Source organism: Eupeodes corollae, chromosome 1, assembly GCF_945859685.1.
Source record: "Eupeodes corollae chromosome 1, idEupCoro1.1, whole genome shotgun sequence".
Classification (NCBI taxonomy): Eukaryota; Metazoa; Arthropoda; class Insecta; order Diptera; family Syrphidae; genus Eupeodes; species Eupeodes corollae.
In genome coordinates this window covers 110,456,675-110,483,352 of record NC_079147.1, presented here as the reverse complement: position 1 = coordinate 110,483,352, position 26,678 = coordinate 110,456,675, and the positions used below count along the sequence as shown (strand labels likewise).

General features: G+C 34.1%; 1 protein-coding gene across 2 annotated transcripts in view; it reads left to right on the top strand.

Annotated features, from left to right (window-relative positions):
• Window positions 1-26,127, top strand: part of LOC129938618 (uncharacterized) — a 215,707-nt gene extending 189,580 nt beyond the window's left edge. The window contains exons 8-9 of one of the 2 annotated variants that reach the window (XM_056046283.1): window positions 11,687-12,027; window positions 24,473-26,127. In XM_056046283.1, the coding sequence (XP_055902258.1) occupies window positions 11,687-12,027; window positions 24,473-24,621 (490 nt within the window). In that variant the 3' untranslated portion in view covers window positions 24,622-26,127. The remainder of the gene's footprint in view (window positions 1-11,686; window positions 12,028-24,472) is intronic. The other variant, XM_056046284.1, reaches the window with a different exon arrangement.
• The last annotated feature ends 551 nt before the right edge of the window (window positions 26,128-26,678 follow it).

Genomic DNA, 26,678 nt, shown 5'->3' with positions numbered 1-26,678 from the left:
ACTTTCCTAAGAATACCCTTGCCCATATTCTTTTGATTTAAAAGTTTACTTCATTACATAGAGAGCAGCAAATCGAGAAAAATCATCATCGTTTTGTCCTTTGAAGGAGGATGAAGAAGCTTCCTGCAATATTCTTTTTCATGTGCCCCATAAACTTTTCTTCAAGGGTGAACAAAAAAGAAGCAAAAGATATCCTTAGTGAGGGAAATAAGAAAACGAAAATTATTTCTGAGAAGCTTCTTCTTTTTCGAATGGAAGGATCTTTCGTCCTTGTTAATAGTTCTTCGGCACACTACCGCTCTGGCTGCCTCATCTAACACAAACCTACTTCTTTCGTTTGAGCAAAGAAATCGATATGCTGGTTACTTCGGGTGTTGGTGCTCCATGCTCCATGCTCCTGGTATAAAAGTTCTGTTCCAGCTCTGCTATAAGCGTTTAAGTATTTAGAAAGGGAAAAATACAAAATTACATACATACACTACTTATATATACATAGATAGGTAGGTATATGTACTCAAGTTAATTAAAGTTTAAAGCCAGTTTTAATGGTTTTAACAAGGGATTAAAGTTATTTCGAAGACTGGTGGGTACCACGAGCAATGACGGGGGCGGTAGATGTAGCGTTTGGGGGTATCGGAGAGTGGTATTTATATGTGGGAATTTATGTGTAAGTAGTTGTGAATGTACGTTAATATACTTAAGATTGCATGTAATGTGCCTTCTATTATCTATCCGATTGTGTGTGTTTAGTGTGTGTGGAGGAAATTTCATAGCAATTATAAATACTTGAATTATTTAAGGGATTTAAATAGGATATCTCAAAGACTAAGCATAGAACCAATGTCAACGGAGGACGCGATGCTATAGTTCTAATTAGAAACTGAGAGTGAATGGGGCTGCTTTAATGGATTTTAAGGGCTTTTTAGTTCATATATAGGTTTACGAATTGAATAGCTTTAAAAAGTGCGATGAAAATATACTTAGTACTTTCTTATGTGGGCATAGCGTTAACACTAAATATAATTACCTACATAAAATATTTTAGGTTTTTTTTGTGTGTTCAAATTCGTGGAATGACTTCTGGTTGCGAAAAATATTAGATTAAAAAGGGAAATCGTTTTTCTGTTAAATGTGCATTTGAAGTTAGTTCTTACCAGTAATATCGATTTTCTCATAAATGAAGGTTATGTGTCAATATAATAGAATATACATATTACGTATGCTGTAAGCTGTATCGATTTAAAGCTTTTAGATAGATCCAAAAATTGAGAGATTGAGAGATAGATATATAGATAGAAGGATATATAGATAGATTGATTTTTTAAAGATTTTTATTTGATCATAATTCAAAAGTTAAACAATAATAGTTATGCTAGCCAGAAAGCCTTTGCTTATCTGTAGGTGGTTGAAGTTACAAAGAATATGAATCGATTGAATTTTAATACTAAACAGTTTTATATTAATTAAAAAAAATACATAAATACATAATGCTAATTTAAGAAAAACATTTTTTACGTTTTTTAAAATCACGAATTTTTTTAAGATTTGTAAAATAGTTTGCAATTCTCCTCTGTAGGTTAACAAGTTTATCTGCATGCGTCTTTGAGGCATTTCCCCAAGCAAATACTCCATATCTTAGAGAAAATGTTGACAGTCTCTTACTGTTTGTTTGGTGCACGAATGTGCATAATTTTCGTTTGGGTTGCGTTCATGACTAATCAAAAATCGTTTCACCATCGCGGTTTCAAAACACATGTGCCTGACAACAATAGCTATATCGTCTGCATATTCAAAAGCTGTGCCTTCCTTAAAAATCCGTAGAACTGCATTTGTTAAAAGTATAAAATGGACCGGACCCAGTTTTGACGCTTGTGGTACTCCATGTGTGCTGCTTCTTCCCTTAATTCTAAATGTTCTTCCTATGAGATAGGTCTCCATCCATTTCCATAGAGTTCTCCTAATTCTAATTCTGTTAAGGACACCAAAAAGTTTATCGTGATTCAACGTATCAAATGCCTTTCTGAAGTCCACGAACATAACCAATACGTGATGGTTTTTATTAAGACACATGTTAACAGTATTACAGAATTCGCCAAGAAGTCTTCCCGTACTTTTACCTTTTTGAAATCCATATTGATTGGATTGCAGCAGGCAGTCTTTTTCAATAAGCGTGTTTAGTCGTCTTACAACAACTTCTTAGACATTATTCAACATTGGCCTTTGATTGTGACTTTCACTTTTGTTTCCTCCATTAAAGATGGGACGAATGACTGAAGTCTTCAAAAAATTTCGGAACACACTCAAACTTCAAACTTCTGTTCACAGTTCGTTGAAACAATGGTGCTAATAGGTTTGCATTGATTTATTGTCACATCCCTATAATCTGTCAGCACCTGGGCTTTTATTAGGATTCAAACTTTGAAGTATATTATTATTTTGATTTAATCAGCCTCTCCTACATCTATTCATTGAGAATGTTGTTAACAACGCTGTCTTGATGTTTTTTACTTGCATATTTTTGATGACTTTTGTTTGTGTTGCGAAAACTTCAGCAAGTTCTTGAGTGATGTCAGCAACGTTAGACGTTTAAGATTGTGTTGTAATACTTCATCCACAGACGCTTTATTTGTACCCAATATTTTGTTTGTTATACTCCAGGTTTTTTTCGAATCATGTTTTGAGTTCAATATTTCATTTTTGTTAAAGTTCGATTTTTTTATATGGATTTTGTTTGTTAGCATAGTTTCTAATTTTTTGTATTTTGATTTGAAACTTTCATTTCGTAGATTATTCTTCCATCCTTTATAAATTGCATCTCTACTTATACAAAGATCAGCTTTTTTCTGCGGTTATCCAACCCTGGATTTGGTGTTTTTTGGTTACAAATTTCAGCGTTATTTTTTTTCATTTTTAAAAGGAAATTGTTGTATAGTTGAGTCTCGTTAAAATCTAAGTATACTTATCACTAACCTAATAGCTACAAGCATGCATACCGACAAAGCATTTCTTCTTCGTCGAGTCGTCATTTCTTGACATTTTAGACTGCTTCGTTTATAGAATGATTGAGTGCATTGTTCAACGAAATGAAAGTCAAATTGAAATATTTTAAGATGCTAGTTTCAACAATTGTTTAAGCTAATATTTTCTAACATTTTTATTATTTCACTCTCCACTTACGAAAGTGAAAGTTAAATACAGACTCAACTTGCTCTCAAGCTAAAATTACCTTTAAAAACTTTTTCTACTAAAACTGTTTCAATTTACATCAATCTACGCCTATCTCATGGGAATCGTCGTAAATAAAAGTCAATCTTCAGATTAAAACAAACCTTTTTTTCCTTTAGAGCATCAAGAACATCCTCCTCATCTCTCATACAGCATTACTTAGTTCTTCTTCGATATAGACTCCCACTCTTAAAATGTTTATACCAGCCTATTACTGTATATGCTTAATAATATATTAAACCTATACAAACTCGTATCTATGTATGTCTACTTGTATTTTAGCCCGCATATGGATATGCGTACATTAAAAAGAAGTTAAAATCACTTCCTTTGACGTCTTCTTCTCTCAATGCAGAGGTGTTTTAATTATACGAACATATAATACCTTCGTTCAGATCCGCCCACCATCAGCCATGAAAACTCAAGTTGAAATTTAACGACCCATGAACAGTAGTTTAGGAAAATTGCAAAAAGCAAACAACCATAAGGGATGTGTCTCAGCCGCACTGAAGAGTATTTATAGCTCTTTATCATAGCAAATCATATTTTTCTTTTTCATTTTATTACAATACCAACTTTAATACGCTAGGTAATGGCAATATAATTCTGAAACCATAGTCAACGACAGAAAGTTTTAAGTGTTAAAATGTTTTTAAATTGTAGACATTTAGAAATGTTTATTTTTTTTGTTAAAAATAGTCTAATGTAAATTAATTAAATTAATAGTTTTATAAGTCTATACACTAATAAAACAATTTTGGAAATAGGAATAGACAACTACCAGATGAACGATTTTTATACCATTTTAAAGAAAATATTAGGAAATAGGTAAATTAAAAGTTTTTGAAATTTTCTCAGTTAAAAAGAATTGTGAAAATAAAGGGTTTTTCAATAGGTTTGGGTAGATGTTGAAATGAAAACAATACAAAATTTTCGTCCCGTTGCAAAACTGTTCGTCATCCCTAAGTTATTTGAGTCCATTATTTGTAAGGTCTTATTGTTTAATTTTAAGTCTATAATTTGTGACAGTCAACATGGTTTTGTTCAAAATAAGTCTACAGTTACAGATTGGTTTAAAAAACGGACACAAGTTGACGGTGTCTTCATAGATTTCAGTAAGGCCTTTGATAAATTGTGCCATAAAACTGTAACTTCCAAACTTAAATCCCAAGGTTCTTACGATAAATTTGTTAGTTTGGTTTCGTCGTACGTATATAATAGATCATACAGCGTAGTTTTTAGGAATGAGCAGTCATCATATTTTTTAATACCAACTCTGGCGTACCACAAGGTAGCCACTTAGTAACTTTACTGTTTATTTTGTACGTTAACGACTTAGCTTCTATTATAAAACACTCATCTGTTTTAATTTACGCTGATGACATTCAAATTTTCAAACGTATCGACTCACTTGACGACTGTTTACTCCTACAAGATGATCTTAATAGTTTTCGCGAATGGTGTTTTATAAATAAGCTTTTACTAAATAAATAAGCTTTTACGCAAACAAAATGTTTTGACTTTCACTCTTGACTCTTCTTATTTGATTAAACTCTCTTTTTTCACCGACCTAGGTATTATTCTTGACTCAAAATTTACTTTTTGAAATCATAATGACTATACATATAATTAAAAAAGCAAATAAGGCACTCGGATTTTTAAAACGATTTTCACATGATTTTCGTGACCCTTATATTCTTAAACTGTTTTATATAACATTTGTTAGACCATTATTGGAATATGGCTGCATAATATGGGCTCCCTTTTATTCAGTCCATATAAACAGAATAGAAGGAGTACAAAGAAGATTCATGCGCTTCTGCCTCCGTTTCTTCCCATGTTCCAATAGGCTCGAACTTCCATCACCCTAAATCCTAAGCTTACGATCATAAATCTTCCATCGCTTTCTAAACACAGAGACTACATTCAGCTATGCTTTATTACAAAATTAATCAATGGATCAGTCATATCTCCATCAATTTTGGAACAATTAAACCTTATTTATAGACGTTCAAGTATTTGAAGATAAGATCCTTTACGTCCTACATCAAAAAGATCAAACTATGGTAAAAACAGTCCCCTCAACCAATTGATTTCAGTTTACAACAAGTATTACTTTTTGGAATATTCCGTAAGCGATAATTTTAAAAGTAAAACATTTATATTAAATTTTTTCAACACTTCAGTTTACCTTTTTTTTGCAAATTGCTTAAACCATTGTAAAAGTATTGATCTGGGAATAAATGTAATATTAGTCTTAAGTTTTAACGTAAGTTTGTTTAACGAATTCAATAAATAAATTAAAATAAAATATAGCTGTGTGTTAACAACATTATTTTTTCATTTAAAAGTCGTATATACATTAAGTGTGGAATATGACATCATTCAAATGCCCGCCTCGACTTCTTACTGTGGAACGGATTCGAGTGGTCCAATTTTCAATGACTGTTTAGCATAGATCCGGCTGAATTTGAGCGATGACCTTTGTTATGTTTACCTTTAGGGCATGGGTCCATTGTGGTTTACCTGCATAGACCTGCGGCTACAAGGAACCCCACAGGAAAAAGTCTAGCGGGGTCAAACCGCATGACCTTGATGGCCAATTCCCATCACCACTGAGATAGATAACATTACGCCTTCCTGTTGGAACCACATGTCGTCCAAGTCCATATGGTTCAATTTGGACCACAAGAAATTAGTTATCATCGTTATTTAGCGGTCACTGTTGACAGTGACCTCAACTAACGTCGTTTTGAAAAAAGTGCGGACCAATAACACCACCCAGCCACATCAAACGTCAACCTTTTAAGGATGCATTATCACTTGGTGAACCTCGCGTGGGTTGATGTTTTTGCTTGTTAACACAGCCATTCCTCCAAAAATACCCCTCGATTTTTTGGCCAAAATTGGAATCCTTCAATTTGGCCACCCACCAATCTGGGTGTGGCCACCACACCCAAATTTACCCACTCCAATTGAAAACCCTTTATTAAATCAACTGAAAAATAATGTATTCATATTTTAAGTTTCAAACAACTTGTTCATGTAACATTAATTTACTTGTTATCGACAGTAAGTTAGTTAAGTTAACTATTTTTGTTCCTACTTATGAGAAGTATGCAACAATTGTGCGCAAGTATACTAAACAAAAGATTGCATATCCAAAAGGAGTAACTCTTAAATTCAATTGTCTATAGTTCGTACTAGATGTTTGTTTAGAGCTTAGTTAAACTATAAGAGGAAGGAAAAAGCTTATCAATCAAGAGGTGAAGTTTATGAGTTGTTAGCAGGATTTTTTCGTTTTGGTTTTCGACTTTCTTCTATACTGTATCATAGAGAAAGATGTTCTTCTGTTTATTTTTGAAGCATTTTCTAGAGGCCGTCTTTTCTCAACCCTTTTCGATAACACCTAATACTGGCTACATTGAGACTACACGGGGTAAACTTACTATCCCACAGTGAAAACCCATGATGTGTCTATATCTTCAGACTTTTTGCTGAGGTTATCATGTCAGTTAGAGAGTTTTTCAATATTGCTTCTGGTTCTGGTTGGTGTATTTAAAGTCGAGTTAAGGAAAGCCACATTGGAGTAAATAATTACTTCGCCAAGAAAACTAACGTTCGAAGCACCGCCACTAGTTCATACTTTATCCTGAAGTCCAAAAATATGTCCTGCTTAACTCAATTCAAGTTTTTTTACTAATAGCTATTTTGTCAATAATGCGGGTATTGTTTGTTTGATTTCTTCGTGATTTGTAATCCTTATGTGAGCACCTATAGAATAAGTTCTAAAATCTGTATGAGACTACAGAATTGTTTCTAGCTGTTTGTGATTCGTCTGTTAATTTCTTGCTTTTCTTGGTTCTTAAAAGATTTGATTTTTCATAAGTATATTATATAGTCTTCAACGTATTTAATTTTGTCATCGCCCAGAGTTATAATATGCTCTAATGTGGTTTTGTTTTGTTAATTTTGCAAAAGCTAGTGATATATGTTGTCATCTTCTCCACGTGTACAGCTCTTGTAGAAATAAGGTTGTTTAGAAATCGTTCAAATGTCCTTATACCATATGTTTTTTCCTTATTCCTTTTATATTATTATATAATTATAAATTAACGTTCTATTATTATTGGTGCTACACTATTTTTGTATAAGTTTTTAAAAGTACTAATATCGTTTGGATTTTGGTTTTTCAAATGGTTGTCGAAATTCATTGCACTTTTCTATTAATTGATTCATCCTCTGTAGGTGGTTCCTTGTTGAAAAGTTTAAGACCTCTAATTCCTTTTTTTAGCTTGGTGTAACGAATCATAAGGGTTAAGCCGAACGTTACACTCCCGTTAATTATTAGTCCGAGAAAATTGTATCCATATACTTTGAATAAAAAGGAAATGAACGTTGATGTTTTATTCGGTTATTTAATTCAAACCAAGTTAATGAAACTAAAATATCTCTTGTATAATTATACCATTGTTTTATTGTAGTTAAACAGTAAAGAACTAAAATGTTTTCATATTAAAATCAAGTTAAAAGATGCAACTCCATATCTCAGACTATATTCCTGCCAGCAAAGTTAAACTCACGGATGAAGCAATCATTGAAATAACGACTCTACCGTATCCTTTTTCTTATAGAGCAAACATTACACCTTTAAAGTTCTGCACTATACTTATGGCACTTATGGCACTTATTTATGGATAATAATAATAGTTTAAGATAAAGATTGAAATAGAGTTTTCCTCATACGCAAACACAGATACACCCTGCATTTTCCGTTCTACATATTTTCTGTAGGAACGCAAACAGGATATCTGAAAATCAATCATGGCCATCTTCAGAAGCAAAAGTAACAACCAATATTGCGATTAAGATACCTGATGATATATGTATATACTCGTACATATATTATGATATAGCAAATATATGTTAGTGTAAAAAGAAAAAACTAACATGTTGTGCAGTTCCCAGAAATTGGGTTATCAGATATAACAGGTATATGGGACTTTTTTTTCGAAATATAAGGTAATAGTTAAAGGCTCAAATAGAGCTCAAAGAGACATACAATTGAGTTTATTCCAAAGAACCATACCATATTTTAGTAACACTATCAACTCATCATAATACGAATACTTATTAATGTTGTGGTCCTATATAAGTTAGATGTGTTTCATTTATTTACACTCAAATAATATTAATCAATTGCTTATATATACTTGCATATGCATGGTAATATACTATTTTAGGAAGGAACAATTGCATTCATTGAATTCTTAATATTTAATTTTGTTTCTCTAGGTCACTGAGAATAACTGAAACCAACATTTCTATAGATTTACCAAATATTTTCAAGAATATTCTTTATTAAACTTAATTTGAAAATTTAATTAAATAGAACTATTTAATTAAGAAATGTTGGAAAGTATATAAAGCAGAAAAAGTTATCATCATATCTACTTATAGAATTCCAAGTTGCTTAAAGTCGACCGCTGAATTAGAAAAAAAAAAAAAAAATGTTAAGCTAGTGTTAAGTTAAGTTAAGTTATGATAGCTTGTATTAAGCTAAATAAATAAATAGAGTAAGCTTACGAGTTTAGATACTTGCTTTTTTCAATGAATGCAATATTCGTCGTATTAAGAGGAAGGAAATTAGTCCAAACTTTGTGTGTCTTTGGTAAGAGTAGCAAATAGGCACCAGACTTTTAATTAGGGGGGGTGGTGTGTTGAGACACTTAACATAAGGACGGGTTTTGCGCACCGCTCAATAATGAATATAAAATTATGTGTATATGTACGATGTTCAAATGGCAGACTAGTGCCCCACGGTGAATATCAACCATCCACATCAAAGCCAATGCAAACATAAGCTTCATATGCGTGCATGTCCCAACCGGCGCGGCCAGACCTTCTAGTACCTACACAGTTCACACATCTTGATATCCACAAGGGGACATGGAGATCGCCTGTTAATAAGACTGACCACATGGCGATCGGCGTACGACACTTCTAAAGGGCCAACATTGATTAGGCCACTTCTTCGTTGTAACCTACGGATACCCCGATCTAAGCCAACACAAGGATGTACTGTGAGAAGATTCGACCTCAGATAGCTTCAACAGCAAGAGACTGTTATTTTCTTTTCCAATCGAGTCTCTAACAACCTCTTAAGAAGTAATATGCTGCCAGCACTTTGGAAACCAGTAGCAATGTTATCTTGCTTGAAGTTTTTGGTTTCACACGGCCACCACAGCAAAACCCCTGGTTTGACGAAGAGTGTCGGCAAGCGAAAGCAGCTAAGCAACAGGCATACAAAAGGGCGGCGCTGCAAAAACCTGTAAGGATGGTTAGGGGAACAACGTAGTAGGACCGTCTTTGTCGAGAATATGGAAAAACCCATTTCTTAAATTATTTAACTGAAATGACGAATCAAATTCAGCTGTAAGGGTGATAAAACCACTCAACCTAAATGAAGCAAACAAAGTCTAGATAGTTATATGAAACTAAAGTCCAATAAAGCTGCTGGAGCTGACGGCATCGCTGACGAAATATTCAAAGCAGCCAGCGATGACTTGTTAGGGAGTATGAGCCAACTCATCTGCAAAGTTTTGTCAGAACAAAGCATACCCGATGAGTGGAATTTCCACACACTAGAATTGAGACCCTCTGAATTGCGCCAACTACAGGCACATCAGTATCCTGAACATCGCTTAGAAGATCCTTTCTGGAGTAATAAGTATAGGTTCAAATCAGTGTGGTTTTGGACCAGGGAAGTACACTATCGGCCAAATATTCACGTTATGGCATATCCTGGAAAAAACCCAGGAACTTCAAATCAATACCCACCATGTCTTTATCGATTTTAAAGCCTCGTATGACAGAATCTATAGGGAAGAGCGTTACCGATAAATGTCTAGTTTTGTCATTACGGTCAAACTTACCCGTTTCTACAGAATGCACGCTGCCTTATGAAGGTCTGGAAAGATCTCCCTCTATACATTTGATGTCAACACTTGAGGCACAATCTTCTAAAATTACATCCAATTACTCAGATACGCCGATGATATAACATAGTTCGAAGTTAAAAGCGTATGTCAGTGTATGGCTTTTAAGCATTGCCACGGAAACGGAGAAAAAGAAGAGTTTAGTGGTTAATGAGGGAAAAATCAAGTATAATTATGCTGTCATCAAAAAAAGACGTTGAACGGGGATGTCTTGGACAAACCGTCTCCATGGACGGCTTTAACTTTGAGGTAGTTAAGGACTTTGTCTACCTACTCGTAGACACCGCAATAAATTCAGACAGCTAAAATCAAACGCAGAATAGCTCTTGAAAATTCAAGGCAATTAAAGTCTTCATCGCGGTTCTCATTTGTCATGATGAGGCCTGGACCCTGTTAAATAAAGATGGGATCGTCTTAGAATGCTTCGAGAGAGAATAATTCTTCGGGTGATCGTTGGTACCGTCTCCAGTGAAGAGTGGAGGAGAAGATACAACGACAAATTGTACAGCAACACTGACCTTATTAAAAGAATAAGAATCCAATGACTTAGATGGCTGGGTCATGTAGAGTTAATGGATATCTACTCAACAATCCAACCCGGAAGGTCTTCGGATCCAATCCCGAGGGACGGCGTGGAACATAGATAAAACCACGACTTAGGTGCCGCCCGTAAATGAGAGAACAATTACCAACTTGACGTGTGAAACTGGACAGCTAGCTAGGGACTAAGCTCTCTGAAGACGCATGTTGGTTACGGCCCAGGTCGACCCTTTAGACCCCTGAAGTGCCACCGTAAGTAAGTAAGTAAGCACAAACAACACATTCTTGAGGATTGGTTTTAATTGTTGCCAGGGCTTAATTCAGGCGGTGTTATGTTTTCCAGCACGAGGAAAATCAACTGCAGCTCCTTGTTGACAAAATCTTGCCATCAACACCAAAATCATTTTTAGCTAATCTTCCAACATTTTGTTTATCAGTACTTTGAAAAAGAAGAGAGATTTTTATATTTGGAAGTCACTTTTGACCTACACTGTGGATTTAATTTCTCTTAATAATGGATCATATTTTATAAAATAAGTTGTTTAGTGGAAAACGTTTCCTGTGCCAATGAGATGATCAGAGCCTACCACTCAAATACGGCCGACTACATAATGTACAGCTTGAAATCTCTATGTTCTAATGCTCTCAAAGCTTTGCGTTAATTTTAAAACTAAATAAAGAATTTTTGATTTTATGAAGAAGAGTAACGACACAAAAACATTTTGACTACCTTTATAAAAACATCTTATCATAGTTATAGAAAATTTACAATTCTCCTCAATTGCTTTTAGGTATTTCTCTGTTACTAAAGTGGTTAAGGATATGTACTTTCCTAATATTAGTCCTTTATATTACCTTCGAATAAACTTTATCCATGTTATGTTGTGTAAACCTAACCTTTATGTATCTATATCTTTTTACAGAAACTCATCAAACCGTAAATATAGGAGAAGTAGTGGAGCTAACCTACTAGCTTTAAGGAGCAACAGTGGTTTGGCTGGCTCGAGTTCTGGTGCTATGGCCAGTATTTACAATGCACTTGCAGGCAGTGGTGACTTCCCATTACGTTCGACCCCAATTACACCATCGGCTACATCCAATCTAATGGCAATGGGTATGTTTTCCATTAGCCAGTTGAATATGGAATTAGGGGAACAGCATATTGGGAGCAATGGTCGTCTGGAAATAACGTGTCTGGCGACAATACCGACACAAGTCGGCCTTGGCGAACAATATGCCGATTACAAAACGTACTCGGTTAAAGGTGAGTGTATAACCATACCAAACAACTTTTCATGATCTTAAATTCTTATTTTGTTTTTGTTTCTTTTTTAATTTTTATTTGAACCTTAATATTTTATTTCCCCTAAGGACGAAAAAAAAAGACTAAAAGTGTTGAGCAAATTCATGTTTTCATGTCATTTCCTAGTTTTTGTAAATTTGTTGAAATTTCATACGAATATGTAATTGTTAAGGGAAAACACGCGACAAAAACTTGCGGATTAATATCAACTGTTTGCTTTTTAAATTTAATAAAATATTTAAAGAAATAGGAAATTACATGAAAACATTGTCCTTTTCTATATAAACACAAAATTTATTGGAAATTGTAACACGGAAACAACAAAGTGTAAAAATTTACGCTCTGGGAGTAAACTATGTGTTTTTTTACCTTCGGGACGTCGCTTGGGTTTAAATAATTGTAGACCTTTTTGTTTCCCGAACCCAAATTGAAAGAACAATAACTGCATTTTTACCTTATTGTGAATTTCTCCGGGATAATCCTTTGTTTAATACATTTAGGTTAATTTTCAATTTGTATCCAGTGTTAGGCATATTCGTGACTTTTTTATAATTTGAAAATTTGCAAATGAAAATTTCCCCGCATAGCTTCCAAAGATTGGATTCAGTTCAATATTTAATTCATTGTTCGTAAGTTATTTATAAACTTAATGTTTCATTTAAATGTCAATGTTTTACCAATTTATTTACGTCTTAAAGATGTGTTTCTCTCCGTGATCAAACTTAAAAGATGGCTTTTAGAGATGAACTGCTGTTTCTGCCTAATCATTCCAAATCATACAAACCTAATTCATTGCAATAAGATAATTCTTGATTAAAAGCATTTATGATTGTTTGTTAGTTGAACCTTAGGCGGAATGGTTAATGAGTAGGACTGACATGCCAGAGGTCTTGGGTTCAATACATGCCCATATAAATTTATTTTTACTGGTGTTGACAAATGCTCAAAGAGTATATATAAAAATGCAAAGTTGGGAACGGATGGAATGTTAGAATGTGGGCTGTGTTCCAGCCTCTTTTAATTTTAAATTTGTGTAAAATACTCAAAAACAGCATGCAATGTTGAAAATGTTCATGTCACAATAAAATTTGAGTATCAAAATGACACGAACATTTAAACATTTTGACAGGATCAATTTCTCCATACAACTAAGCATGCTGACTTTTATTGTAATATATAACTTTTAAAAATGTCACTTTACGCTTTCTTCTTTTCAACTCTTCAATAATTACAGTGTTTGCTATATTCATAAAAAATTCCATCACATTCACTGTATGTCAAGCCTTGCCAATTAAAGAACTTTTCCTTATACTAAGAGCATATCCTTGTTTTAATAAGCAACAAAGTATCTGCAATTGTACAATGTTCACGTACCATCCTACCCGTAAATGTACTTAAAATCTTCATAAGTAAAGTAGATTATAAATTATTTATAATGGAATCAAATTTGTATGCCCAACCCAACCTTTTTCTTCATTTATACATTACGGGTACATGGGTAATGTAGGTACTATGGCGACGATGTAATAAATAATAAGAATTTTTGAAGGAGTTTATAATACTTTTTTTATTGTTCCCTTCTCTTCGTTCGTCTTTTCGTTTTTGTCTGCATCTGTTTAGGATCCTGGCAATTCAATCCATCCATATAACTTTACATTTTTTATGGTTGGCAATGAAACACATTTTAGGATAATTCATTTTCACAAAACAAAAAGAATAATTTATATTATGCCCAACATCTTCATGGGGACAAAACATTTTCCCTGCCAGGACTACGTCGTCGTCGTCGGAAAAAAAAGCTGAAAGAATCCTAAGAAGTTATGTAAGGAAGGAACATTGAATGGCCATAGTAGAGAGTTGATCATTGAAACACGTTGAAAGCAGCCCAGACGCTTAAATGGTAAAGAAGACTGAAGATACGAGCATGTCTTCAAGGTAATATACTGCGTGGCTCTTCTCAGGTTTTGAAATGAAACCTATTTTATTTTTTTATGACGAAGGTGGATCTATTAAGAGACATTGTATATGCTGGTAATAAAAGTGTAGAACGACATGAAGGGTACATTATGTGGCTTGATTCGTCAGATTTTATTGGTTTAATTTATTTTAGGTGGAAGTAAGTAGGGTGAATCTTTGTACTTGGGTATAAAGCGAAATTATGTTAAACATGCACGAATGAGTCGCATGCAGGTATTTGCTCTTACCGGGAATATTAGAATTTTTAAGCTTTGCTAAAATAAAAAGTGACATACACCTTAAATTTCAGTACAAACAGTATATTCATTTTAATTTGCAGGGTAAACAAAAAACATACATTAAGTCTTGCAAGAGTCTGATTTTTAAGTTCTCTCATTATTTTTACATTCGATACTCAAGGCTTAAATCAAACTTTACGATTGTATAGAAGTTGGAAAAAAGTGGGTCCCCCATTCCATCCATCTATCTGTCCGTCCTAGCCTCTACAGTCCAAAACCATTGTTTTAATTGAGTTCAAACTTAAAGTTTTTCAGCTGATTAAGGTAAAGCGTTTTTTTCTGTCCCACAAACAAAACAATACTTTTTTAAATCATTAAGATGTCTTAAAGTTGAATTTCGCCTTGAAATGTGTCCATCACATCAGGTTTTTAATAAATGGCCCCTTAATAATGCTAAAAAGAATTTAAGATTGGGTTTTAGCAAGAAATGATTTTCCTAAGTACAAATATTTCTCTTTTAGATACAATTTAAATCATTTTGGTATCTTCCTTAATGTTTGGAAATTTTCATAAGTTATGAATCTTTACTTGACTCTCAATGAAGTTTTGAGCAAACCTTTATTTTAAACTTCGATAGTTTTGAAAAATACGTGTTGGACTTAATTTTTCGCTCTGATTTGGAAACGAAACTTTCATTTTAACTATTTGCTAAAGTTTTAAAAATACCCGTTTCAAAATTTTGTTTATATTTTGTAATAACCATATTTCAAACACTTGGTAAAATAGAATTGTGTTGACAACAGATGCATTACAAGAACTAAACAAACTTTCACACCTTTTTGTCTCTTCCTGTTGAAAACATAAAATGGTTTAGGTTTCTTTCAGATTTTTGAAATCATACTTATGTATATTATTCCATTCCTGACAACATTACTTGCACACAGGAATGGTTGGGAGTTGTAAGTCACTAGGTCCTAGTTCTCAACGGGCTGTTGCGCCACCCAATTTATTTTATTTACGGAAAGATGCTGCCTATCAACTTCTACCACAATATGGTTAATGCACCAACACAAATTTTAAATTTATGTGGTTTACATTCACCGTTCAAAGGTGCATCTTTCACACGTGTTTTTTTATCGTAGCCCAAGTCTGGATAGCAATTCGACTTCTAACGAATTTGGTGCGCTGACTCTATCAGGAGAATTGTATCCCATTTTCCGCACAATGAGATCTTTGTTACGGGCGATTTCAATGTACACAATTCTTCTTGGCTATTCTGGTCAGACAACATCCGAAGGAAGGTGTGTCTAGATTTTTGATGAGTTAAACCACCTGACTCAGTTAGTTGACGAGCCAACTCGGATTCCTGACGCTGCAGGCCAATCCGCTAACACTCTAGGCTTGTTTCATACGTCTGATCCTAATAAATATGCGGTTAGTGTATTATCACCTCTAGGCACACCAGACCATTGTGCCATATCTGCTAATTTCTCATGCCAAGAAACCCCAGTTAAGGAAAACAAACCTACGAGAACCATATGGCAATATGAAAAAACCAACTGGAACGGTCGCAACGACTTCTTTAGAAATTTTAACTGGTTCCTCTATATTGACGTAGATTCCAGCGCAGATATGGTTACAAACTTAATTCTTTGTGGAATGAGATCCTAAACAAAATTCATGGTTTGATTCGAGCTGTTAAGAGGTTATTAGAATCAAAGATGTATGTTTCCGGAATTACCGGAATAAAACCAACTAGAAAGACTTATCACGGACATATACGAGGCAATACATTTTTGCATTACCAGAAATTACGCCAAAAAATACTTCAAAGTCCCAAAAGTAGTATACATTTCTTGTCATTTGTAAAAAATGTGCGCAACACTACGTTTTCAATGACACTCCTTTTGTAAGCTCGATTGATAAAGCCAATTTGCTTGCACAATGGTTTGCTGTGACACGACTGATCCTGTACTTGAAAGCGTAAACTATTCCATGCGACGAATCTTCCTTCGCACCCGTACAGTTACTAGAGAACTACGAGTAAAAGATCCTGACATTCACAAATCCGCTGGCCCGGATAGTATCCCCACTATTGTTCTGAAGCGGTGTTCTTCAACGCTGGCAAAACCACTGCGTGAGCTTTTCCATCTGTCCTACTCCTCAGGTCTCGTTCCGAGTGGATGGAAAACGGCATTTGTCCAGCCTGTCCCAAAAAAGGCGAATCCTCCTCCCCCTAAAACTGTCTTCGAATCGCACTTACGTCCCTTCTTTCCAAGGTCATGGAAACGCTGTTCAATTTTCAGCTTAAGAAATATCTTGAAGAACGGAAGCTTCTTAATGACCGGCAGTATGGCTTTCGTCGCAATAGGCCCACTGGTGATCTCATTGTTTATTTCACCAAACAGTGGAACAAATCTTTACATCGTCTTGGAGAAAATAAGATTATTGCTTGATATTTCAAAGCCATTTGATAGAGTTTGGCATCAAGCTCTCTTATCGAAAATGCGTGATTTTTGTATTGATGAATCTCTTCTTTGTTGGGCTGGAAATTACTTTTTGGACCGTTCAATTCAAGAAGTATTGGACAGGTTTAAATCTGATATCCACAATATAAACGCTGGTGCGCCCCAGGGCTCCGTTTTGTCTCCGACGCTATTCCTTATTTTTATGAATGATCTTTTGTCTAAAACTTCGAACCCACTAAATTGTTTCGCTGATGACATTACTCTCAGCTTTTCATGCTCGTTTTTAGATTCTCATTCTTGTCCCAAGGATGTGGACTACCAACGAACGGCATCGTATGATAATCTCATTAAATTTCTATATTGTCAGCATTGTCCAATGAGGAATCAAACACCGTGTAGAATCTAATGTTTTGAAAACTCAATGATGTCTTCTGTCACAAAAGCGTAACCCTCCCCCAGTGCCACTATCCATGGGTGGTGCTTGTATCGAGGAGATTAAACAACTAAAAGACCTAGGTATGAACATCACATACACCTAACCTTCGTCAAGTGCAGTCGCATTTTCTTTTCGCTCCTCAGTTGCCTTTTGCCACCTTTTTACCGACCCCAATTAATCAATTACAAATCAAAAAAAAAATATATATATCAATATACTCGCAGCGCGTGTGATAATTCTTACCCGACCTACTTTACTGCCCATCGCCGTTTCCCATTACACCAGCATTTTTTTCTTCTTGTGTACTAACAAGCATAGAAAAAATTAAAAGCAACTAAACAATAACTTTAACAAAAAAAACCATATTATTTCTTTTTTGATTAATTATGTCGTGCGCCAATAAAATGTGTGTCATCGTTGACTCAAACGCGGAACTATTAAAGTGCAGTGGCCTTTGTGGGAAATACTTACACCCCTCTTGTGTTGGCTTGGCCAGAAAGGCGAGTGTTTACCTAAAAGACTATCTACGCAATTTTGCGTTTTATTGCGATGAATGCAATAAAATATCTGTGTCGGATATTATGATTGCAATTCAATGTTTAAAAGAATCCCTATCTAACGAACATTCGGTTTGCCAAGATCAAATTTCTAATCTCTCCAAGAAATTTGATCATGTTTGTAACAGTGTTGAGGACTCAAACATCCAATGTCAACAATCGTCTACGCAGTGCCTTTCCACGATACGTTCTTTGGAAAAACAATATTGTGACGTCATAGGTGGGTTGAATTCTCTTCGTGTAGACATTGACGATAAGTTAAAGGTGCTTACTTGGTCGGCAAACGATCTGAAAAAAAACTTGTCTGACCAGTTAAACCTACTAAAATCTGATATTGATTGCTGTTTGCAAAGTTCGTCATCACGGCTCTCCCCCTCCTCCAATCAAATGAGTGAAGTTACAAACCTCAGACTCGTTAACGAATTCGAAAACATTAATTGTATGCTTACTCGGGTTTCAACGGCACTCATATCTATTGCTTACGATATAAGCAATCAAGAACAGAAATATACGAGTGTGTACCGCGAGCTTGAAAGCCTTAATGTTAAATCTCAAAAAATTGAATCGCTTCTCTACGACATCATTAAACAACCCGGCATACCGTCATGTGATATCGCGAACGTATCCATTCGTGATGAAATTCTTGCGGCAAACCCGGCTGCTGACTCTCTGCAACAAACCACCTCAGCGAATACTATTGCAGAGGAGGAAATAATTAACAAATGTGGCCATTCCTGGAAGTTATCGGACTGGAATTTGAGACTAAGCAGGCTTGAATCTGCTAATAATACATGGTTCGTGCTTAATAATTGTCCCGGATATGCTGATGCTACATGGGTTCGCTCCTATTTCAAAAGAGAATACTGTGTCAATATCTGCGAATGTCTTCAATTGTCTGGAAGAAGATTCAAGTTCCTGATTCCCTCCAAATATAACTGGATGTTTCATCACCAAAAAGGATACTTACAAATTGGGCAAATGCGGCTTTCCAGTATGAGTAGCAATAATAATCTAATTAAGTCTAACAAATCTAAACCTAATTCCAAACCTATTCCCAAACCTAATCCCAAACCTAATCCCAAACCTAATCTTAAACCTAGTCCTAAACCTAATCCCCAACCTAATCACCAACCTAATATCAAACCTTATCCCAAAAAAAATATTGAAACTAACTGGACCCTTAAAACACAAATCTTTCCAAACTTTTCTCTCTCCAACCAACTTTCGTCCCTTAAACGAAAAACTTCTCCCACATCTGTAAAGCCTCCACCCAAACGAGTTTCTTTTAAAACCTCTCATCCGGGTCTTGGTTTTTGCTCTCCGATGGTTGATGCTCCTGCTAAAATACCCGCTTATACAAATTTCATTCATTCTCACACCATTAACCCTACTTCTTCCTCATCAGTTTCCCAAGAACCTCAAGGATTCCTTAACCCAATGATCCCTCCAAATGTTAAATTAACTAAACATTTATCTGAGGCCAATATTAATGATCGGTATGTTATGTCCCGTCTTAGAGACCACAAAATCTACAATAATGTTCGTCTTTACCTAGCTTTCCTGCACGACAAACCAGATTCTGTTTGCTTTGAAGGTAAAACAAATACAAACATTAAGGTTTTAATCTCCCAAGAAGGCCTCCCTACCAAACGTGATGCACTTATGGAAATTTTCTTGAAATTTCATGATGGCCTTGAAATTTCTCCTCAAAAAGTGAGAGAAGACCTTACCTCTTTTGCGTCTTTTATCTCTTCAAAACGACTATCTCATATCCAAAAATCCCGTGCAGATATGAAGAAATACTATCGCTCCTAACCTAAAGACCACTAAACCTAAATGTCTTAGCCTTTACTATCAAAATGTAAGAGGGTTAAGGTCTAAAACTTCTGCCGTCTTTAATAACTCCCAAAACCTTCCTTATGACATCTTTGCCCTTACCGAAACCAACCTCACACCTGATATCCTTAGTACTGAACTCTTCACTAACGACTATTCCATCTATCGAATGGATGTCGTGGAATGTGCGAGTAATACACACGGTCGTGGTGTGCTTTTAGCTATCGCTAATAATTTTGAAAGTTCATTACTCTGTATTCCCACTTCAATCGAATTTGAAGGTGTATCAGCTAAGGTTACACTCCCTAAGTTTTGTCTTTTTGTCCTTTGTTGTTACATTCGGCCAGCCCAACAAATTAAAGCATACCAAGCCGCTGTTAATGCCATTGATTATCTGCTTGAACTAGTGCAACCTAATGATTTAATCATCGTTCTAGGTGACTTTAATCTTCCCCATCTCAATTGGTCCACCTCAGATGATCAGACATCCTTCTTTCCAACTAACATCTCTTCTGAATCTGAATCGCTGTTCATTGATCGTCTGTCTGATTGTGGTCTTTTTCAACTAAATGGAGTAGGAAACTTTATGGGGAGACACCTCGATCTCATATTCTCATCTGATTGCGATAACTGTGTTGTATCCCCGAGCCCTCATCTTCTCTCAACCTTGGATCGCTATCATCCACCCCTTAATCTCTCCTTCCCCATTGAATTTGAAGACAACTTTTTTGAAATGGAAAATTACTGTTATGATTTTCGTAGGGCTGATTTCTCCAAACTTAACAATCTTCTTAGCTCAGCCGATTTTGAATTAAGATCCCTCCAATTAACAGTTGAGTCCCTTACAAATTGGTTTTATTTGATTCTTTCGTACTGTATTGAAGAATCAGTACCGTTCTCTCGTAGAAAAGATTTCACCTCCGCTCCCCCTTGGTACAACAGAGAGCTCCGTAGCCTAAGAAATACCCGTAACAAGCTTTGGAAGATCTTTTTACAGTCCAAATCTGATACTGATCACAACAACTATCTTCTCGCCTATAATTCTTTCTCTGAATTAAGGGAATCCCTTTATAACCAATACCTTAACCAAATGGAAAATAACCTTCTTTCTGATGCAAGGAAATTTTTCAAGTTTATAAATGTCAAACGTAAATCTGATGGGTTTCCACCTTCAATGAGTTTCTCCAATATAATCTACTCTGATCCAACAACCATATCAAATCTATTTGCTAATTACTTTAGCAAATCGTATACTGAACATCTGCATGATCCTGATCCACACTACTTTAGTTATTTAGATGGTTGCACTCAAACCTCCCTTTCATCGTTTACAATAACTGAAGAAATGGTACTTGCCAAAATCGTAAGCCTCAAAGAAAACTTTAGCCCTGGTCCTGATGGCGTCCCATCAGTTGTTCTAAAAAAATGTATGCATTCTCTGTCAAAGCCTCTAACTGCACTCTTTGAACTCTCTCTTTCCCAAGGTGTGTTTCCTCATATATGGAAAGATTCATTTATATTTCCCATTCATAAACAAGGCAATAAAACTGAAATTAACAATTATAGACCTATTGCTAAACTTTCATGCATTCCAAAACTTTTTGAAAGCTTAGTTTATGATTCCGTTTATTTCCATTGCAAGCCTTTATTCTCCCCCGCTCAACATGGTTTTCTTAAAGGTAGATCCACTACGACTAACTTAATTGAATTTATATCCAAAGTTTTGTCAGCCCTTGAGAATGGCAAAGAAGTTGATGTCGTATACACTGATTACAGCAAAGCCTTTGATAAAATATCCCATAACATAATTTATCTCAAACTAAGAGCTCTAGGCTTTCCATCTATATTTATAAACTGGATAAGCTCCTATCTTGCGAATAGAACTTATAGAGTCCTTTTCCGTAACTCAGTCTCCAGTCCTATACATGCAACTTCTGGAGTCCCACAAGGTAGTCACCTTGGCCCCCTTCTCTTCGTCTTATCTGTTAACGATGTCTGTCTTAAATTAAAAAACTCAGATATCCTAATGTTTGCGGATGATAAGAAAATTTTTAAGATTATCTCTACTCCATCTGATTCCTTACTTTTACAAAATGATCTTAATATCTTTTTTGTTTGGTGCATGCATAATTTCCTAGAGTTAAATGTAGGTAAATGTAAACAAATGACCTTTTCGCGCAAACAAATTCCATCTCATAGAGTATACTACTTCCTTAATGACGCCGTCAACGTAGTCGATTCTATTAGAGATCTTGGTATTATGTGTGACAAACACCTGAATTTCCATTCCCATTTTGACCAAATTATTAATAAAGCTAATAGATCTCTCGGTTTTATTAAGAGATGGTCAAAAGAATTTTCCAACCCCTATGTTACTAAAGCGCTTTACATTTCCCTAGTCCGTCCACATCTTGAATATGCATGCCAAGTATGGTCTCCCTTTTATGAAAACCATTCACTCAGAATTGAAAATGTTCAAAGACGTTTCGTTCGATTTGCCTTACGTGGCCTCCCCTGGGATGATACATCCAACTTGCCTCCTTATGCTGATCGACTAAAACTGATAGGCTTGCAACCGTTATATATTAGACGCAAAAACGCTGATATATTGTTTGCTCACCAATTGTTAATGGGCAATATAGATTCCCCGGCACTCCTGAGTGATATTCATCTTAACACTAACCCTCGAAATCTGCGATCTGTTTCCCTTTTCTATATCCCTCATCACCGCACTAATTACGGGCACTTTGAACCAATGTCCAGAATTCTTCGTCACTGCAACGCTGCTATGGTAGTTTTCGATTTCAACATTTCCAAATCCCATCTGAAAGATACCCTTTACTTTTTCCCTTTTTGAGTCCGAATCCCCTGTCCCCTGTAATTTTAAGTTAAGTAAAATCAAAATTGTAAGTTCTTGTACATTAAAGAGCTTTGATGTGGGCCTTAGGGCCCACATGAATTAATGTTGAAAACTGATAACAAGAACTGCAAAAAAAAAAAAAAAAAAAAAAAAAAATGTTAAGCTAGTTTTAAGTTAAGTTAAGTTATGATAGCTTGTATTAAGCTAAATAAATAAATAAATCACACACCACTTTTTGTGGAGTGATTCCATATTTGACATCGATGAAAACGGTGCTTTTTGTTTAGGTTTTCCCCGACGATGCAATAAGTTTTTTACCCCTTGTGATCTGGCCATAATTTGCAAAGCTTTCATTCGTCCAAAACTTGAGTATAACTCGCATATTTGGGCTGGTGCTCCAATAACGTAGTTGAGTCTTCTGAATAGAATTGAAGAAAATAGCTCTAAAAATTATTGAACATCGTTCTCTTACATTACATTCTACATTTGTTTTTTTTGAACACAGCCGCAAGGTCTCATGCGTCATGCCTGTCATTGTTTTATCGTTACTTTTATAAACAATGCTCTATTGAAACAGCCAGCTGCTTTCCTCCCCTTAAACAATTCAACCGTAATACCAGTACTGCTAGGAATGCCCATCAGATTACCCTAGAGCCCAATTTCGGACGTACTGTTAAGTACAGAGATTCTTTCTTTAGCTGCACTACACGAATGTGGAATGTTTTACCAGGTTCATTATTTTCCACTCATTACAATGTGCAGACGTTCAAAACCAATGTGCATCGGTTTCTCCTTTCTAATCCTATCCACCTTTCCCAATTGTTCGCATTGTGTTTAATCAATATAAGGGTATTCATTAACCCTTTAGTGCGCTAAAAAAAAAAAAAAACATGTGAATGTGAGTCCGATTTGAAATTTTAAAAAGAAATATATCAATAACCTGCATTCATTTTGAAGTTGGATTTGAAATTTCATTTAATTTTAAAGCAGATTGTTTGGCTACATGGGACTCACTTTGGAAATAAGTTTTTAATATTTTTTAACTTTCTTCAAGCATAGAGCTACATCATTTCATTCCGCGGATACTTGACCTTTTGTCAAGATTTAGACCGAGAAACATCTGCCTGTTTAAAAATAAGGCTGACCTTGTATGAAATTGTTCCAAAACACCAGAATGTTTTCGATTTTCAAATAGTACAGACCTAAATATTTATACCTTTTAAGTAAAGCTTTAAATAAATTACAACTTCATATTTTGACATTTCCTAGAAACATAACTCGATTAAAACAAGCTGTCATCTACAAAAACAGCAAAAGGGTTTCATTATTGAAACATATTGGATACTTAAAGATTTTAGACAGAACTAAAAATTAAAAACAAATAATCACCTACAAAAGATGTCTTCTTTGTTTTTTCTTCGACATGTGTGCATCACCTCCCAAAAGTTATTTCGGGTCTTGGTCAAAAAGTTTCGTTTGACCAAAAAAATTAATTTATTAATATTCAAAGTAACTAGATGCCATCTACTGTTTAAAACTTCCCAAAAGTTTCTTTTGCAAAATCTATACGACGATACCCAAATTTGCATAAGCAGATTGTCCCAAAAAAAAACTCAAGGCCTTCAAAAGTTCATATCCCCTTCACAGCTTTCACTTTTTTGTATTCTTATTTTGCGTTGAAAAATCCCGTTTATGGAGTTTTGGTAAACATTAAACAACACATAATCTTTTGATCCACTCCTGTCCCTAATTCTTTTCTCATGGTTGGGTTATCATAAAATAAACTTCACACTATAAGAACTTACCCTGGAACTTAATAACATATTTCGTATACCCTTATAATTCCTTGTCCTTGTAGTTGTAGCCACTTACCACAGTTTACATGAAAGGGAAGATTTTATTAAAGTTAATCTTATCTGCAAATGGTCAGGAATATGGTCAACTTTTTTCTAAGACAAGATAATTTCAAATTAATATCTCACTATCAAGAATTTAGAGATCCCAGAAACGTTTCAAGTAATATCTTCAAAACATCACTTTTATTTACTTTTCAGTGGACGTCGAAAGGCCACCAGAGACTGCTTCAGAAACAACACCGCCCAGCATCGGAATGGCCGCACTAGGGAATGGTTCCTTCGCTTCAAGCATACACATATGGCCAGTGACAACACTCTTATCTTGTTTAATCTTTTTAAGAATTTAAATTACTGTCAATCATTTTTTAAAAACTTATTTTTAAGCATATTTATACATACATTTTTAGTTAATAGATTTTTATTCGATCAAACAACGTACCTACCAAATTATGATAAAGAAAAACAAAATAAAAGTACTAAAAACAAATTGATGAAACAAAAATTTTGATATTATTTTTTATTGTAAAGATAAAGGAGAGTTTGTAATAATTAAAAATATCAAAAAACAAAAACTTAAAAAATGAATGTCAAACAATTATTGTGCGTTAAGGTTTAAGTTGTGTAAAAACAATAAAACCCAAACAAAAAAACAAAACTCTTCAACCACAATAAATTAATGATTAAATATTAAGATATTTTTGTTAAAGTGAACAAAATACAATAATTTTTTAATGTAAAAGAAATGAACAAACTTTTTTGTATAAAATAATTTTCATAAGAAAATAAATGAAAAATGGGACAAAAAAAATAAAAACATAATGAGAAATTGTGTTAGAATAAAATAAAATAAATCCATTAACTGAAATCTATTAACAAAAGCTCATAAAATAGAAGACATTCAGTAAAAAAAGTATCTAATGATTAGGAGATTGTATAATTTTTTTTTAATTTAAAAATGGGGAACATTGTTTTATTTTTATTGTAATATTTAATTGTATATTTCTCTTTGTACATTTGAAAGAAATTTCGAAGTGAAACTATTTTTTGTAAGAATAAAAGAAAATAAAACAAAATAATTATAATTGTAGGAAAAAAGGAAAACTATTTTAAAGATATATAAAAATAAAACACTAATAAAAAAAAAAAAAAAAACAAAGACCGTTGTAAGAAAATCAGTAGATAGAGGATTTGTTTTAAATCAATTAAGAGGTTTTGCTTATTGGTCTTTCATTTAAACGACCATCTTAATTATGAGACTTAAGTTTGGTTACAATTATTTAAAGTTGTTAAAATTCAATCTTATTAAGTTTTTCTAAATACTACTTTTGAAGTAGTTAACTTAACTTTTTTTTAATAAAATGTGTTTTGCTATAATTTGAATCCTTAGAATATTACAGATAGGTACACTTTTTAAATTTTATAAATCTTAAATAGTGACAATCTTATTATTAATATACATTTTTCAAATTCAAGTTGGCAAAAAGTATACCAAAAATCTCCAATTCCGAAAAATTGTTAGCAAATGTCAATTCTAAAAATGTAAATTCTATAGTTCTTTTTCAGTGAGACAGAATTTTCGATGCAATTAGATTAATATTGCATTTGAATTTATGAAGAACAAATCAGTGAAATGAATTGGAAAATCTGACAATATTATTTTGTTTCAAAATATTAACAGAAAAGATTTGTACTAAGTTTATATTTGCAGAGCGTGTCAACGGTTTCCTGTTTTGTGATGTCTGAAATCTAAAAATAATGCCGAAAGTGTTTTTCCATTTTAAAAATAATTTGTATATATTTTTGTTTTTCATTTAAATAAGCTTTTTTCGGATTTTATTTGAATATCTCTTTCAAAAACAGGATTTTTGCAATGACCCCAATGTGGAATGAATGAGGTTTACATATCTAGCAAGCATACATCTATGGATTAAGTTGATAAAAACAAGTCTTATGATGGTTTTTCCGAAGATGGTCTTAAAAAGATCCCAACAAGACAAGATCTAAATTTACCTTTAAGACAATTTAAAGTAAAAAAAATAACAATAAATCTTATGGTTTAGGTAAAAGCTAATAGCAACTATAGGGCTTGTAGCTAAAATGATAAAAGTAGTATTTTGAATTTTATGATGTTTTAGGTTGCCAGCTGCAAGTAGGCGCTCGAAATAAATAAGAGTATTTACTTCCACCGCCCCGCAGAGGTTCTAAGTAAGTAAAGGTTGAATATTCTGATGTATATTAAATACTTTTAATATTTTGAAAATTGGTTGTTATTCGGAAAAAAACAAAAGGAAATTTTGTAGATTATTGTTAAAAAAATTAGTAAAAAATTTCATTGATTTTCGGTGAGTCTGTAGTTAAATGGTGGATGGTGGGCTAGATATTAAGTTGGCAGAGGAGGTAAACG